The 15,182-nt window shown below is 41.1% G+C and overlaps 1 protein-coding gene across 1 annotated transcript in view; it reads left to right on the plus strand.

Moving 5' to 3' along the window:
- The window catches only part of LOC144768090 (complement C1s subcomponent-like), a 53,671-nt gene extending 38,973 nt beyond the window's left edge, over window positions 1-14,698 (plus strand). Inside the window, exons 6-7 of the mRNA XM_078651476.1 lie at window positions 12,592-12,666; window positions 13,653-14,698. Of these exons, the coding sequence (XP_078507602.1) occupies window positions 12,592-12,666; window positions 13,653-14,416 (839 nt within the window). The 3' untranslated portion in view covers window positions 14,417-14,698. The remainder of the gene's footprint in view (window positions 1-12,591; window positions 12,667-13,652) is intronic.
- The last annotated feature ends 484 nt before the right edge of the window (window positions 14,699-15,182 follow it).

A 15,182-nucleotide genomic window follows, 5' to 3' on the forward strand; every position in this document is an offset into this window, starting at 1 on the left:
GCGAAGTATCTTCAAAAGAGACTGGCCTTTTACCATCCGGCGCGGTCGTTGAGGTCTGAATCTCTACTCTTGGCGACGGTCCCTCGGGTTAAGAGGGCCCGCCTGGGTGGCCGTTCTTTTAGTTTATTGGCCCCACAGATGTGGAATTCGATGCCGCTCCCACTTCGGGGGGCTACCTCTCTTCTTGAGTTTAGGAAAGGGCTTAAAACCTGGCTGTTTTCCCAGTAGGTTTCCAGGTTGTTCTTTTTTAATTGTCTGTTTGCTGTTCATTTCTTTTAATCTGTGTTATGTTATTCTACATTATTTCCCCTTACCTAAAGCGCCGGGACACTCTTTTTGAGTAACCGTTGCGCTATACAAACTACAAATAACATAACATAACATAACATAACATTGTGTGGAGTACATAGCAGGCCACAGCAGCAGGCAGTCCTCTGAGAGTCCTGTCGCAGGTCCAGAAAGTGAACTGAAGGGTGGGTCTGAGGGTCCTCATTTTATACCTGGGGTCACCTTTGAATTAGGCCAAGTTTCTAGAGCATTCCCTTTGAAGTGCTTGAGGTTGCCTGACTCCCCTACCTTGACTTCAACCTGGAAAATATAGTGCTAACAGGTCGTTTGTGCGAAGGTGGGGCTGTGCCCAGCTCTGCCGCCCATGCTGCCAGTTGATGGTCAATCCAAGCACACCTTATTCTTCTGTTGTGTGGCTATCTGGGACAAAGAAACAAAGTCCAACTGCCAATTACCCCCTGCCATGTGACAAAGGACAGGCTACAGGCACCAAATAGCTAGGGCAGGAAAATGAGAGCTTTAAAAAAATTGCCATTTTCAAAATGGTAACTTAAAATTGGAATATACCAATAAAGAGGAATTTTAATTATAACTTCTCAGACACCAAACATGAAAGGTTAACTTGCTCCCAATCAAATGTTAGCACCACAGTGTTATCCCATAAGAGAGGTACGGGTCACAGTAGGGAAAAACAAATTTGGGAGTTTTCCACTACCAGGACATGTAAAACCTAAAAGTACATGTCCAACCTTTTATTTACAATGCACCTGTTCTATGGGTTACCTAGAGCTGACAATAGGGGTGACATATATACAATAAAAGGGGAGTGTATGGCTTGGCAAGGGATTATATTGGCAAGTCGAATTGGCAGTTAAACACTGCATTTAAGGGTTCAATGGCAGGCCTGGGACATGATTCAAGGGGCTACTTACGTAGGTAGCATAATAAGTGCTGCAGAACCACTAGTGATACAGAAAAGGGGGTGGTGATGAACAGAGTGTCTGAATTAAGCAGACCACTCTTACCCAGTCCAAAGATCAGGGCTTGATCCATCACCGTTATTTATCTCACTGCCCCATCCCAGCTCAGAACCTGGCTATATGCAAATTAGTCTGTCCCTGGCCCAGTGCATCATGGGAACAGGGCAGACCAAACTACCAAGCCAATTCTTCACCAGAAAGGAGACAAGCTACCGGGGACCGGTTTCTGGCATTTCAGCCTCTTCGGCCCGGCTTGCTTGAATCCTGATGGAGCAGTGAGAAAGGGACTCATGTCTGAGTATACCCTGCCACACCTATAGTGGCCAAAAACGATACAGAAAAGGGGGTGGTGATGAACAGAGTGTCTGAATTAAGCAGACCACTCTTACCTAGTCCAAAGATCAGGGCTTGATCCATCACCGTTATTTATCTCACTGCCCCATCCCAGCTCAGAACCTGGCTATATGCAAATTAGTCTGTCCCTGGCCCAGTGCATCATGGGAACAGGGCAGACCAAACTACCAAGCCAATTCTTCACCAGAAAGGAGACAAGCTACTGGGGACCGGTTTCTGGCATTTCAGCCTCTTCGGCCCGGCTTGCTTGAATCCTGATGGAGCAGTGAGAAAGGGACTCATGTCTGAGTATACCCTGCCACACCTATAGTGGCCAAAAACGATACAGAAAAGGGGGTGGTGATGAACAGAGTGTCTGAATTAAGCAGACCACTCTTACCCAGTCCAAAGATCAGGGCTTGATCCATCACCGTTATTTATCTCACTGCTCCATCCCAGCTCAGAACCTGGCTATATGCAAATTAGTCTGTCCCTGGCCCAGTGCATCATGGGAACAGGGCAGACCAAACTACCAAGCCAATTCTTAACCAGAAAGGAGACAAGCTACCGGGGACCGGTTTCTGGCATTTCAGCCTAATTTTGTCCACCCTAAGCGTGGAAGGGTATACTCAGATGTGAGTCCCTTGCTCATTGCACCATCAGGATTCAAGCAAGCCGGGCCGAAGACGCCTGAAATGGCAGAAACCGGTCCCCGGAAGCTTGTTTCCTTCCCAGTGTAAGAATTGGCTTTTGTAGTCTGGTCTGCCCTGTTCCCATGATGCACTGGGCCAGGGACAGACTAATTTGCATACAGCCAGGTTCTGAAACTGGGATGGTGCAATGAGCTAAAAAATGGTGTTGGATCTAGCCCTGATCTCTTGACTGGGTGAGAGTACTCTGCTTAATTCAGAGACTCTGTCCATCACCACCCCTTATTGTAAATAATTTTGTCCACCCTAAGCGTGGAAGGGTATACTCAGATGTGAGTCCCTTGCTCATTGCACCATCAGGATTCAAGCAAGCCGGGCCGAAGACGCCTGAAATGGCAGAAACCGGTCCCCGGAAGCTTGTTTCCTTCCCAGTGTAAGAATCGGCTTTTGTAGTCTGGTCTGCCCTGTTCCCATGATGCACTGGGCCAGGGACAGACTAATTTGCATACAGCCAGGTTCTGAAACTGGGATGGTGCAATGAGCTAAAAAATGGTGTTGGATCTAGCCCTGATCTCTTGACTGGGTGAGAGTACTCTGCTTAATTCAGAGACTCTGTCCATCACCACCCCTTATTGTAAATAAAGCAGAACCACTAGTAGCATTTAATTTACAGGCCCTAGGTATATGGTGTACCACTCTACTAGAGACTTATAATTAAATTAATAATGCCAACCAGGTGTACGCCACGTTTACCATGTTTTAGGGAGGGTGCACTAGCACTTTTGCACTGGTTAGCAGAGGTATTGTGCACAGAGTGCTTAAGCCAAGAAAAATGAATTTCAGCAAGAAGTGGAGATCAAAGGCAAAAGGTTTGGGGGAAGACTGCCCATGTCTAACAATGTCCATTCATAACTCTATCCTTTTCCACCTATACATCCTTTCATCTATTGATCCATCAATATTTCCTTCCTTTTGTTTGTCTATTCTTTCTTCCTTGCATCCATTAATTGTCAGAGCAAGCATTTGTGCATCCTTCTTTTGAGTCATTCATCTCTCCATGCGTCCTTCTCTCCAACCATCCTTCTCTCCAACCTTCCTTCCATGCATTCTTTTCTAAATCCCTCTCTCCCTCCCTACTGTACTTTGTTCCCTGATAGCACCTCATACTACCATCTGCATTGGCATTATAAGCTTTCTTTACAAGAAAACATTTAAATGCTTTATTTTGCACTGAACTGTCCAGTGGCACACAACCCCACATACGTTGCTAAAGTGGTGGGTTACTGATGCCTTTGCTCAAGCTTATTCATACATAGTCTCAGGCTCCAAGTAAGCCTGCACTATGAATGAAGAGACCAAGTGAAATCTTTCCAGTTCCTCAGGAAGTGAAGAGTGAGAGAAAGAAATTAAAATGTCTAGCATTTGTTGGTTTGTTGTGAACTTGCATTCAGCAATGTGGATTGATTCATCATGTCTTTCTTTCTACATTCCTTTGTTTTTTTCTTTCTCTTTCTCTCATCTCATTTTTCTCTTCCTTTTCCTTTCATTTGTTTCTTATGTCCCCTTTCCCTGTGTTTCCTTCTTTTTCACTTATCTTTTCTTTTCTCCTTTTCCCTTTTTCTCCTTTTCTTCTCACCATTTCTTTCTCTCTCCCTTTGCTTCATTTTGTCTCTACTGTTCATTAACTCCTTTCCTTCATCCTTTTTTCAAGTTTCCCTGTCTCGGTTATCTCGTTTTATTACCTCCTTTTTCTCCTGTCCTCCTCTCCTTACTTTCCCCCTCTCATTCTCTCTCTTTCTTCTCTTTTACTCCTATTCTCTTTCTGTTCCCCCTTTTTATCCTGTTCTTCTCTATTTTACTTCTCTCTTTCCATTCACTTCTCTTTCATCTTTTGGTCTCTTGCTCTCTCCTTCTCACCTTTCTTTCTCTCCTTTGCTATTCTCTTTTTCTTCTCTAATTTTCTTATTTTTCATCGTCTAACTTTTTTCCTTCTGTCTTATTTATCAGTTCCATCTACATTTCCAGTTCTCCATTTTTTCACCTTTCTCTCTCTTCCTTCTCTAGATTCTTGTTTTCAGTTTTCACTTCCTTTCTCTCTTACCTTTTCTTCTTTCTTTCTCTCCTATTCTTTTCTAATCTCCTAAATATCTATCTATCTGTCTGTCTATCTGTCAATCTATTCTACCAACTCTGAATGTAGTTGTATGACACTATCCTGAGAAAGAAAATATTAACATACACAAATATCACCCAAATATATCATAAATTTTGCACCTAATACTTAAACAGTAAGCACACAAATATGGATGACAAAAATAGCACTGAAAAAATATTTAAAATAGAACATTGCAAATAAAAATGGAAAAAACGATATCACCCACACAGTAGTATTATGAAACATAAAAAAACAGCAACATCTTTATGCATAGGATAAGGGTCAAGGGTTGCATTTATGCAGTCGAGGTTGGTTTAGTTGGTATTTTAGCAATCCAAAGCTGTAATGCTGTGCCAGGAGTGGTAAAAGGCTTTTATCATTTTACAGCTTGGCAGTGATATCACTTTGATAAATCTATGCTTAAAGATTTTTCTGCACAGTTGGCAAAAGGCTTTGTCCCTTTCTTGCTCCGTGTGGATGGCATTGTGGTAATCAGTTGCTTAAAAACTTTGCTAGAAAAACAGACATTTGAGGTGAGCAGAATCAGAGTGTCGCTGGTGTTGCAGATTGCTCTATGTAGGAGCTGCTCCTCATCTAAATCTGAGAACTACCCAGTGTTCTCTGCTTTTTTTTTTGCATTTATATGTATATATTTATATACACAAAACGCTGGTGGTTGCCGATGCACAACCTGATAGCTGACGGTGTTGTGGTCTTGTGGCTTCGCTCTGACGATTTTGAATCCAAGGACTGCCACAATGTAAAGTAAAGGTCGGCACTTGCACTCAGTGTCGTTAAAGGTTTATTGCTACAACAGCAAGTGTCTAACATCTGCACATTTTGGCTGGCAACCAGCCTTGATCACGATGTTAGAACCGTCTTGTGTCAACATTTACAATCATGTGAAATGTACAAAAACAGAAAACATTGAAGTCATACTATATCAGACACCATATTATTACAATTGAAAACCAAAATAAAGTGGCAAACATTTATAAACCGAAAATAAAAGTTACAATGGCTTCATCAAGATTTGTTATTACAACAAATTAAACTCAAGAAGAAAATTGGCTTGTTCATCATGCATATTATCAACATAGTGCCCAAGTGGGCATGTGCTGCTTTCACAACTCAGATGACAATTAGCCTAATGTCAAGGAATGAAGGTTATTGCTTATCATCATACAACTTTGATTATGACACTAATCCATGTGCATGCTTCAAAATTAAAATAATAAACTTCTTAAGTAGCACAATAACATAGCGTAAAATTAAGACATGAAGAAATCAAAAAACATAATTAAGCCCAAGTGGGCATTACCACAGATATATTAGCTCCTTGTCCTTCATACAATAAAAACTGTCATAAGTCGGGGAATCCCCCTGGGTGACAGATCTGCAATAGAATTAAAAATAAGAATGTTTAAGACTGAAAACATTAACAACTACTTCAAGCACAAAGAACTCTCTTTATATACAGACAGCAATGTGCTTAATGAAGTAAAAGTCAGTTACTAAGACATTAATAGCAGAAGGAGAAGGTTGAGTCCTCACTCAATCAGAAATGAACATGCAATTCTTCATCACAATTAAGACCTCTGGGTTCATTACTGTCTATTGCCAAAATATACTTGGAGTCCAGTTTCTTCAATAGTTTTTTTTCGGTGTTTCCCTCTTGTATGTCTTTAGATATCCCATCTGTATTTCAAATCTCTCTCATGTCCTTTATACACTGCATAAAAGTGTCTGGCTACCGGATAAGTGGTATCCAAATTCTTTACAGCTATGAGGTGTTGCAGAACTCTTTTGTGTACAGATAGTGTGGAGCTTCCCACGTATATGTTGGGGACAAGGACATCATAATGTTTAAACCACATGATCACTTTTACAATTGAAGTGTCCTCTGATTTTTTATTGGTCTTGCCTGGGATTAAAGTCTCTGTCATGTTCTCTCTATTCTTACATGCTTTATGTTTATTACACGTGACAAAGCTGTCCCTAGGTTTCAACCACATTTTCTTTTCAGTCCTGACATCACTCCTGACCAATACATCTCTTATAGACCTGGCTCTTCTGAATGTAATATGTAGCCTCCTGGTTATTTCACCTCCAATTGTGGAGTCACTTCTCAACAGATGCCAGTGTTTACTTAGAATAGATATTACTTTTACATGGCTTATTTGGACTGTATGTAGCTTGTAACAATTGTTCACAAGGAACTTATTCAAGGACAGTTAGATTTGAGCAAGTATGTACTTTTGCTATGATTCAATCATAAACTGAAGGGATAAAAGTAGAGTATCCAAGTAAATTAGGTACGTGCAATTACATTCAATATAGTAGCCCGCAAAGTTTAACTGATTTTACTCACTGCAGCTGAAATGAGTAACATATTTATTCATTACAAAAGGAGTGTTTTATTAAAAAAGCATGTTTGCACACCAAGTCTACATACAGTACGAAATGAATTTTTTTATATACATATTTCTGACATACGTGACATACATGACCCCATGAAAATGATTTTTCAATTAATAAACAAGTGGAAATGGTTATGAAAATGACCAGCAAAATGCTTCCTATAAAAGATTGACAGCAGAACAGCATCACTTTGGCAGAATTCAGATCTACAAAAGAAGACTGCAGCACTTAAACAAACCACTAAATAGTATAAACAAAGTACGTGGCAATAAATGAAAACTAAAATTAATACATCACTTATAGTATTTTAAGTTATAAAATAATTACAACTATGGTACGTGTTTATTTTTCCAAATGATAGACACATCCTCTACAGTAAAGAAAAAATGCTAAAAGAAAAAGAAAATAAAGACATAGAGGCCGATTCACAGAACTAATCTGAGATAAAATCCTAAACTTACTACTCTTGGTATTCACAGAAGGCCTTTAGTAGTAGTAAAGTTAGAACTCTTATCTTTACTACTACTAAATGCCTTTTGTGAATACCGAAAGTCGCAAAGTTAGGATTTTGTTTCAATTTAGTAGTAGTAAAGTTAGGAGTTCTAACTTTACTCCTACTAAATACCTTCTGTGAATACCATAAGTAGTAAGTTTAGGATTCTATCTCAGATTAATACTGTGAATCGGCCCCTAAGACAATGAATTACACATAATATTTAAAAAAGACCACTTCGAAAGAAAATGTAACTAATGCACAAAACTGAAATTAATCTAAAAATAACACTTTGTGCAACAAAATTAAAATGTGCCCAAAAAACACTAGCAAACGTGCAAAACAAACATCTACATCTGATATGGAGTAAAGACAAAATCCAGCTCACGAGCAACATGAACGATACTTAAAAATATTAAACCAAACATTCCTAAACAAGCAACAGGCCAACTCCCTTGCATAGTAACCCTAAACAGATTAATTGCTAGAACGCATAGAGCAGCCAGGAAAACACATGTAGTACCAAAAATGATGATATAAACATAACCCCAACCCTCATGAGTGACGGTTAAACAATAACCTTTTTTACTATATGAAAACTTCAAGAACGTTAAAAAATGAATCATTTATGCTACCAATAAAAATGTACAAGCCTTAAAGCTTTGAAGCGGATTTAGTACGGCATAAACACACAAGCAACAACATATTTTAACAATTTTTCCCTCCCTCTTTACTCATTTGTCTTCATCAGTCCTTCTCACCTGCACTGCTTCTCATTCTTGTTATCTTTAATTCTTTGAACCAGTAGAACGGGGAAACAACTGCAATAAATTGATATTGCCATTTAGAGCCCTCACAGAGGCCAGGAATATGAACAGCCCATAAATTGGAATGGGGCAATAATTGCATAATAATGGGTTTATAATCCCATCAGAGCTACAAATATGATACAGTATCTATTTTTCACACAGAGATGTCAGCTGCTGAAAGCAAAGTGAAACCTCTGTGTGAAGCTTCAGGAAAAAACATGCCAGGAGTGACGAGGTAACACAGAATCCTGTTTGTTATTCCCTAAAATCTTGTTTCATGAGTGACTGCACCTGCCGGCAAGGGGATCTCCCCCCTCCAGAGAGTTGCAATCAGGGAGCTCACCTCCTGATAGCTACTTTGCCTCTGCCCCACATCTGTAATATGGCGTGGCGCGGAAGCAAAGGGTTCCCTCATTTGCATGAGACCACGCACCTATGCAAATGAGGGCATGCCCTCTTGAAGAAACACTGGTTTCTTCGCCAGCGCTTTCAGTCTGCGGCCCCTTCTGTAATACCAAAGTGCCCAGGGGGTGCACAAAGCAGGTGCAAATGCCTGTTGCACCCCCGGGGCCCTTCTATAATATGGCATTATTAAACAAGGACAATCATGGCATTCACAACAACATTGATTTTTATCTATGGGCACAAAAATCTGATGTTGTTTGTCTTTTCTTTCTAGCTTAGTTATTGGTCCAGAGAGAGGAACTTACTGTTTAGCAGAACTCTGCACTCCTGATGAAGGGCACACCAGTAACCAAAATGCCTTAAGGACAAGAAGTGTTAGGAACAGCTGCTATACAGTACAATGTAAATGAAATATGAAAGATATGATGTTACAGTGAATCTACATAACCTAGTTCGGCAAAATCAAGAAATTTGAGCTAGTGCAAATTTGAAAAATAATTTTAAAAAAATCATCAAGCAAGGGATAATATAATTGAGACTACCCTGACAAAAAAGGTGATTGCATGGAAAGTGCATTGCAGAGAAGCCGCTGAGTGAGAGCTGATTCTGCCAGTAGCAGGCTAAGGAACAAGAAAAGTAGATTCACACAAACCAAGAAGTACTTACAAATAAATCTGAATGCAAAATCAAAGCAGCCCTATGATGTCTTAGTATGAACCCCAAAACCATGTATGTCCCTATTCCCCTTGTCCCTAAATGTTGGAAATTGAGTTACTTTTTGAGCAGCAACCACAATCTCTGTCAGGGTGAAACCCTAGCAAACCCCAAATTAACCTGTGCTTAACCATCTGGTAGCTTGGCACATCAAAGTCAGGGCTAACTTAGAGGCAATGTGTTAAGTGTTTATGCAGCACTTCAAACAGTAATGAAGGGAAAACAACTCTAGAAAAATCCCACACCAATTTAGTACAGGTTGAAAACGATGGAGCGCGTGCCAGCTACATGTAACAGGTTAGTCCCACTGAAAGAGTTACCTTCAATAGTCCAGAGTGAAGACTTCTGTTCACAGTGGAAGGGGCCACGAGGAGCAGGCAGAGCATTGCAGACGTTCATCAATGTAGCGGGAAGAGCAAGTCGAGCAGCGTAGATGGTTGTTGCTGTAGCGTGAAAATTCAGATGGGTGTTGCCGATGGCCATTGCAGGAGTTTTGCATTGGTAGTCACTGCGGGGTGTCGATGCTATAGTGTGAAGGAAAGGTTTTGCTTTGCTGAGCGTCACAGGCGGTGGAGCGAATAGTCAGGTTTGCCAGACCTTTACACTTCTGGGAGGTGTGGGTGGCAAGCTCTTGGTGTGACCAGGCCAGTTATGGTCGCAAAGAGCCCAAAATGTTAGAATTTCTCCTTTATCTTGGAGAGGAGCTCATCTGATGCCACACCAATGGTCTAGGACCTGAGAGGAACCTCTTGGGGGAAAGGAACTCACTCCAGCAGAGGTCATCAGAGCTCAGGCAGATCCAATTGACAGTCTAATTGTAGGTCCACGAAGCAGGTCAGCTGGATAGTTGCAGGATGGCCTCTGGAGCTTTTTGTGTCCCTCTGCCTCAGAACAGGAGATCAGTCATCTGAACCTTGGAGTCACTTGAGCCTGGGATGAAGGGTACAGGTTCAGTCTTCCTTCTCAGCAAGCATTCAGCAGGTGCCCAATTTAAAATGAGACGTTTCTAGAAAATTCCTTTTCAAGTCCTTGAAGTTTTCTGGCCACTCTGTCCTGGATCCTGGCTGGCTGTATGTACAGTGCAGTGGTGACAAGTCTTTAGTGTAAAGGCAGGGCAATGCCTATTCAGTTGCACGTGGGCTGTGCCCAGCCCCACCTCCCCATCCAGCCATTTGATGGCCTATTCAGGCACACCTAATCCCTCTATTGGGTGGCTATCTGGGAGAGTTAAAAAAAGTCCAACAGCCAACTACATCTAGTCCGGTAACCCAGGAACAGGCTGCAAGCAACAAATTGTTAGGACAAGAAAATGCCAACTTTCTAAAAGTGGCCTTTTCAAAATAGTAACTTAACTTCTGACTTTACCATTCAAGAGGATTTTGATTACAATTTCTCAGGCACCAAATATGAAAGGTTTATCTGTTCCCAATTAAAAGTTAGACTTATTAAGTGTATTAAGGCAGCCCAATGTTATCCTATCAGAGAGGTAGGCATCACAGTAGTGAAAAACAAATGTAGGAGTTTTTCACTACCGGGACATGTAAAACTTAAAAATGACATATCCAACCTTTGAAATACACCACAAGTAAATTAATTGTACTAATTGGGTGTAAGCCAATTTCACCATGTTTAAAGGACAGAGCGCAGGCAATTTAACACTGGTATAGTGATATAGTGAGCAGAGTACTAAAAGCCTGCTGAAAGGGCCTAGTCCAATACTACAGTCATGCTTAATTATTAAAATAACTAAGTGCCAGGGCTCAAATTATTTCTTAGTATGCAACTGCATCTTGCAGCACTCACTGCACCTGCCAGTGATGCAAATCGCTGGTGCCAATGGTCTGGATGGGATCCTAATAATATTTTGTTAATATGTATTGAATTGCTAAACTGATGTGCTGTCCGGAAAATAGGCAGACCACAGTGTGGTGGATTGTCATTAGAAAGTGCCAGTGTTAATAATTAAGTGACGGTGCCAAGCACTGGCAAACACCAGCACAAATTAAGCAATGCTTATGGAAAATAGAAATGCGATGTCATGGTAGGTCACAGGTCTAACCCAGGGAACATTAATGAAGAACAGGGAGAGAGAACATAAATTGCATGAGGGCTTGCAGGCATACAAGGCAGGGGTGCACTGATGAATAGCCCTATGCAAAATAACCATGTATTCAAAGACCTCGCTGCTTCCAATAGGCAGAAGTGCAACAGTACACCTTGGTATTTTGGGATATTGCAAATAAACTAAGCAGTTGCACTTTGAATTACTTGGAGGGATTTAGATGGGAGGTGCCAAGTGAATTTCAGTAGTCCTACCGAGATTGACAATTTAGAATGTAGTAAAATCCAGTGGTTACATACTTTCAATGAGTGGACAAGACACTGGCCCATGGTGTCCGCCGAGGCAGGGATCTTTTGAAAATTTCTCTGGCAGGTGTTATTAATAATTCAATTTTTAATGAATTTATCTTCATAAAGTTAGCAGACTACCAATGCATTAATGCTGGACTATGGGCAGGGCCACTGGAATAACGCAGCAGGAGAAAACCAAATTATGTGGCAGATTTTACTAAATTATGCGTCAAGAAAGGGCAAATTATGCGTTGCACTACTGCATATTTTGCCATATTCGTAATTCTAACCAATGTTAACACTGTTTGGGCAAAAGTTTTCACCTCAGTCATTAGTACCCGTTTAACCTTCAAATCCAGCAATAAGCAACAGAAATGTGAACAGTTTCATTTTGTGTCACTGCAGTTTGATCAATTTGAGGTCAAAACTATTTTTTGGGTAAAATTTGCAGAGGTGGCAAATACAGAAAATCGAGAATTATGCGGGAAGCTCCACAAAATCAAACAATTCCGGTGTCCCTGACTATGGTCCAAGGTTAAGTCATTAGAGGATCTTCAAGAGAACCCAAAAACCGAATGGATGTTATCTACACATATGAAGAATCTCTCTCTCATTTGTTTGAGAAGTTGAGGGGAAGGCTCCATGCAAAGATTAAACAACAGGTGTAGAGAATAGAAATTTGTTGGACGCCACAGATGGGGGCTCTGGATTTAGACTGAATTAGAGATAGTATTTAAGTTGATGGTAATCATTTCTGAGCCATGTCAGAATTGCCCACATCCTTGAGTCTGATTACATTGTAAAATGTAGTTGATAGTATCAAAAGCCGATGAAATGTCCAGCAGGACAAGGGTGAGACATTGGGTTAAGTGAGATAGGTGAGTGGACTGGGTACATGAGAATATCCTATTTCTTTTCAACTGGATGAAAGTCATTGTAATCCCTGCTGTTTAGTGCACAATTGACATTGTTGTCTTAATTTTGATTTGAGGAATCTACAGCTGCTCTGCTGATGGTGAGTGGGTAAACAGCCAAGCCAGGACAGAGCTTCCAACCTGTGCTCCAGGTAATACTTTGTTTTATTCTTCTGGATAAATGTTGAAAAGCTTCCAGTAGACACCACACTTATTACAAGAATGTGCTTGAAGAGGGAGAGTTTATTCATTTTTTGGAACCTAGTTCAGCAGCACCAAAATAAATTGTGCCGAGAGGGGGGTCAGTAAATACATAACATCACGGGGCTAGCAAGATACAAGTGATCATCATCACGTCACGGAAACATTTTTACAAAATGTCTTTATATTTATTTTCATAATAGACATTCATTAAATAGATCAAAGGCAAATACATATAGAATTAATGACCTAAATGTGAAAAACATCATATATATATATATAAATATATATATACATATGTATCAGGTCCCACACACTCAAAATCAAAACCAGCATTCATCCAACATTTCAACAATACATACATACTCAGGCATAAGCATCAACCAAACAACATTCTAACCACAATCAAAGTTATAGAACAAAGGGTCAGTACAGGTTTCTAAATTATGACTCAATGTACAGAAGAAGGACTTTCGTGTGTGTTCTTTTGTGAGGACAATAGTTGGATCCAGACACACAACTTTGTTCAGCGCCAACGCGCGTTTTGGTGCCTCACCCAATGTGGGCTACACCTTCAGCAGGGCGACAACAGTAGATAGTGTGGGACACAGAAGGAGGGACCTGATAGGGGGAGGGAAAGAAAAAAACATGGAAAAATAGAAGAATATGAAACAATCAAACCAAAAATTCACTACATATAGATACATCATTTCTGATTAATCAAGAGTCAGAGAGAAGTTTACATATTTCGCAGAATAATATTTCAAAAGAGTAAAACATTTTAGCCACAGGACAACCATGAGATAAGTTAAATAATGTTCTCACACCAATGGCCCAAAGTCCATAGATGGAAGTAAAGGGCTGGGGGCTCACCTGCACTGCGCTCTCTCAAATTATTGCTTTCGTCCCTGACTCATTGCCTTTTCTGTCTTTGCAGTCTGTGGTGTCAGCGTTGACCTGTCTGTCACTGGGCGGATATTCGGGGGTACTAGAACCAAGGATGGGATGTTCCCATGGCAGGTCTTCTTTGAGAACCCAAGGGGCGGTGGAGCCCTTATATCTGATGAGTGGGTTTTGACTGCAGCCCATGTGGTGGAGGAAGAGGAGAACCCTACAATGTATGCTGGAACCAGAGATCTCATCCGTCGAGGACATCAACTTGTTGCAAAGAAAGTCTTCGTACATGACAAGTGGAAGAGAGGCGTGCCGGGACCTCGCACAGACTATGACAACGATATTGCCCTAATAAAGCTGGAGACCAAGGTGGCGCTTAGTCATATGGTTTCACCCATCTGCCTTCCTGGCCCTGGCCCTGAGTACACACTGAAGGAAGGAAAGATTGGCTACATCTCTGGCTGGGGCAGTACAGAGACCAGATATAAGGGACATCGAATCCTCAACAGGGCATTGATTTCCATAGTTAAGATGGCCTACTGTCAGAACGAGAAACCAGAAATTGGGGACTCCAGCCAGTACGTGTTCTCATCAAACATGATCTGTGCTGGAGGGCATGGGAAAGACAGCTGCGAGGGTGACGCCGGTGGATCCTTCGTTGTCCGGGACCCGCACAATGATACACTCTACTTTGCAGCGGGCATCGTCTCCTGGGGTCCCAAGTGTGGTACCTTCGGGTTGTACACCAATGTGAGGAACTACCTGGACTGGATCAAGAAGACCATGATGGAAAACAAGGACACCTAGAGTGTCAGGGTGAGGAGCAGCTAGTGTCAGAGGCAATATCTTCTGTAATGTAGCAATTAAAAAAATACATAGTCATTGTGCAGATGTTACTCAATGATGGACCTGGCCTAGTTGCCAGTGGCTTGCACCCTTTCCAAGTAGGGACTCTTCCTTATAACACTCAACCTCAGATACCCCAACTTAGGGTGAGATTTATTGCATGTGCTTATCTGCCGCTGAGTACCAGTTCTGAATGTTAAAAATGTATTCAATAAACGACAATAAACTGAAAATAATTAATCATTCTATTTGCATGTCTGAATTCTTTCGGTGATCCTTTGACACACTTGAACGAGTTCATTAAAATGAATTTTGTTTTGGTCTCAGATATAAAATACCCAATTTTACTTGAGACTTGCAGCTTTGGTGCATAATGAGAGATTACATTTGCTGTGTGCCTGTGACATGCAGTGTGCAGCCATGACCTGCGAATCATTCATACAACTGGGCATGAGTGATGTCCTGACTGTGAAAGTTAAAATATCAACAAAGAGAGAGGTAGGGAGGGAGCAACACTCTTATTCCCCACTTAACAGTATGAGCAACAATGAAAGAGTGTTCTTTTTTTGAGAAAGTGTTCTTTGTTTGAGAACACCGAGGTGTTCGAGCACATAGAAGAACAGCACCTATTTGGTGTGTCTAGAAAGCCCTCACTCACCGACCTAAAAAACTAATTGTCTGTTTGTCTCTTTATGTTTGTCTGTACTTTTTGCTCCCATAGGTGCAT

Source organism: Lissotriton helveticus, chromosome 7, assembly GCF_964261635.1.
Source record: "Lissotriton helveticus chromosome 7, aLisHel1.1, whole genome shotgun sequence".
Classification (NCBI taxonomy): domain Eukaryota; kingdom Metazoa; phylum Chordata; class Amphibia; order Caudata; family Salamandridae; genus Lissotriton; species Lissotriton helveticus.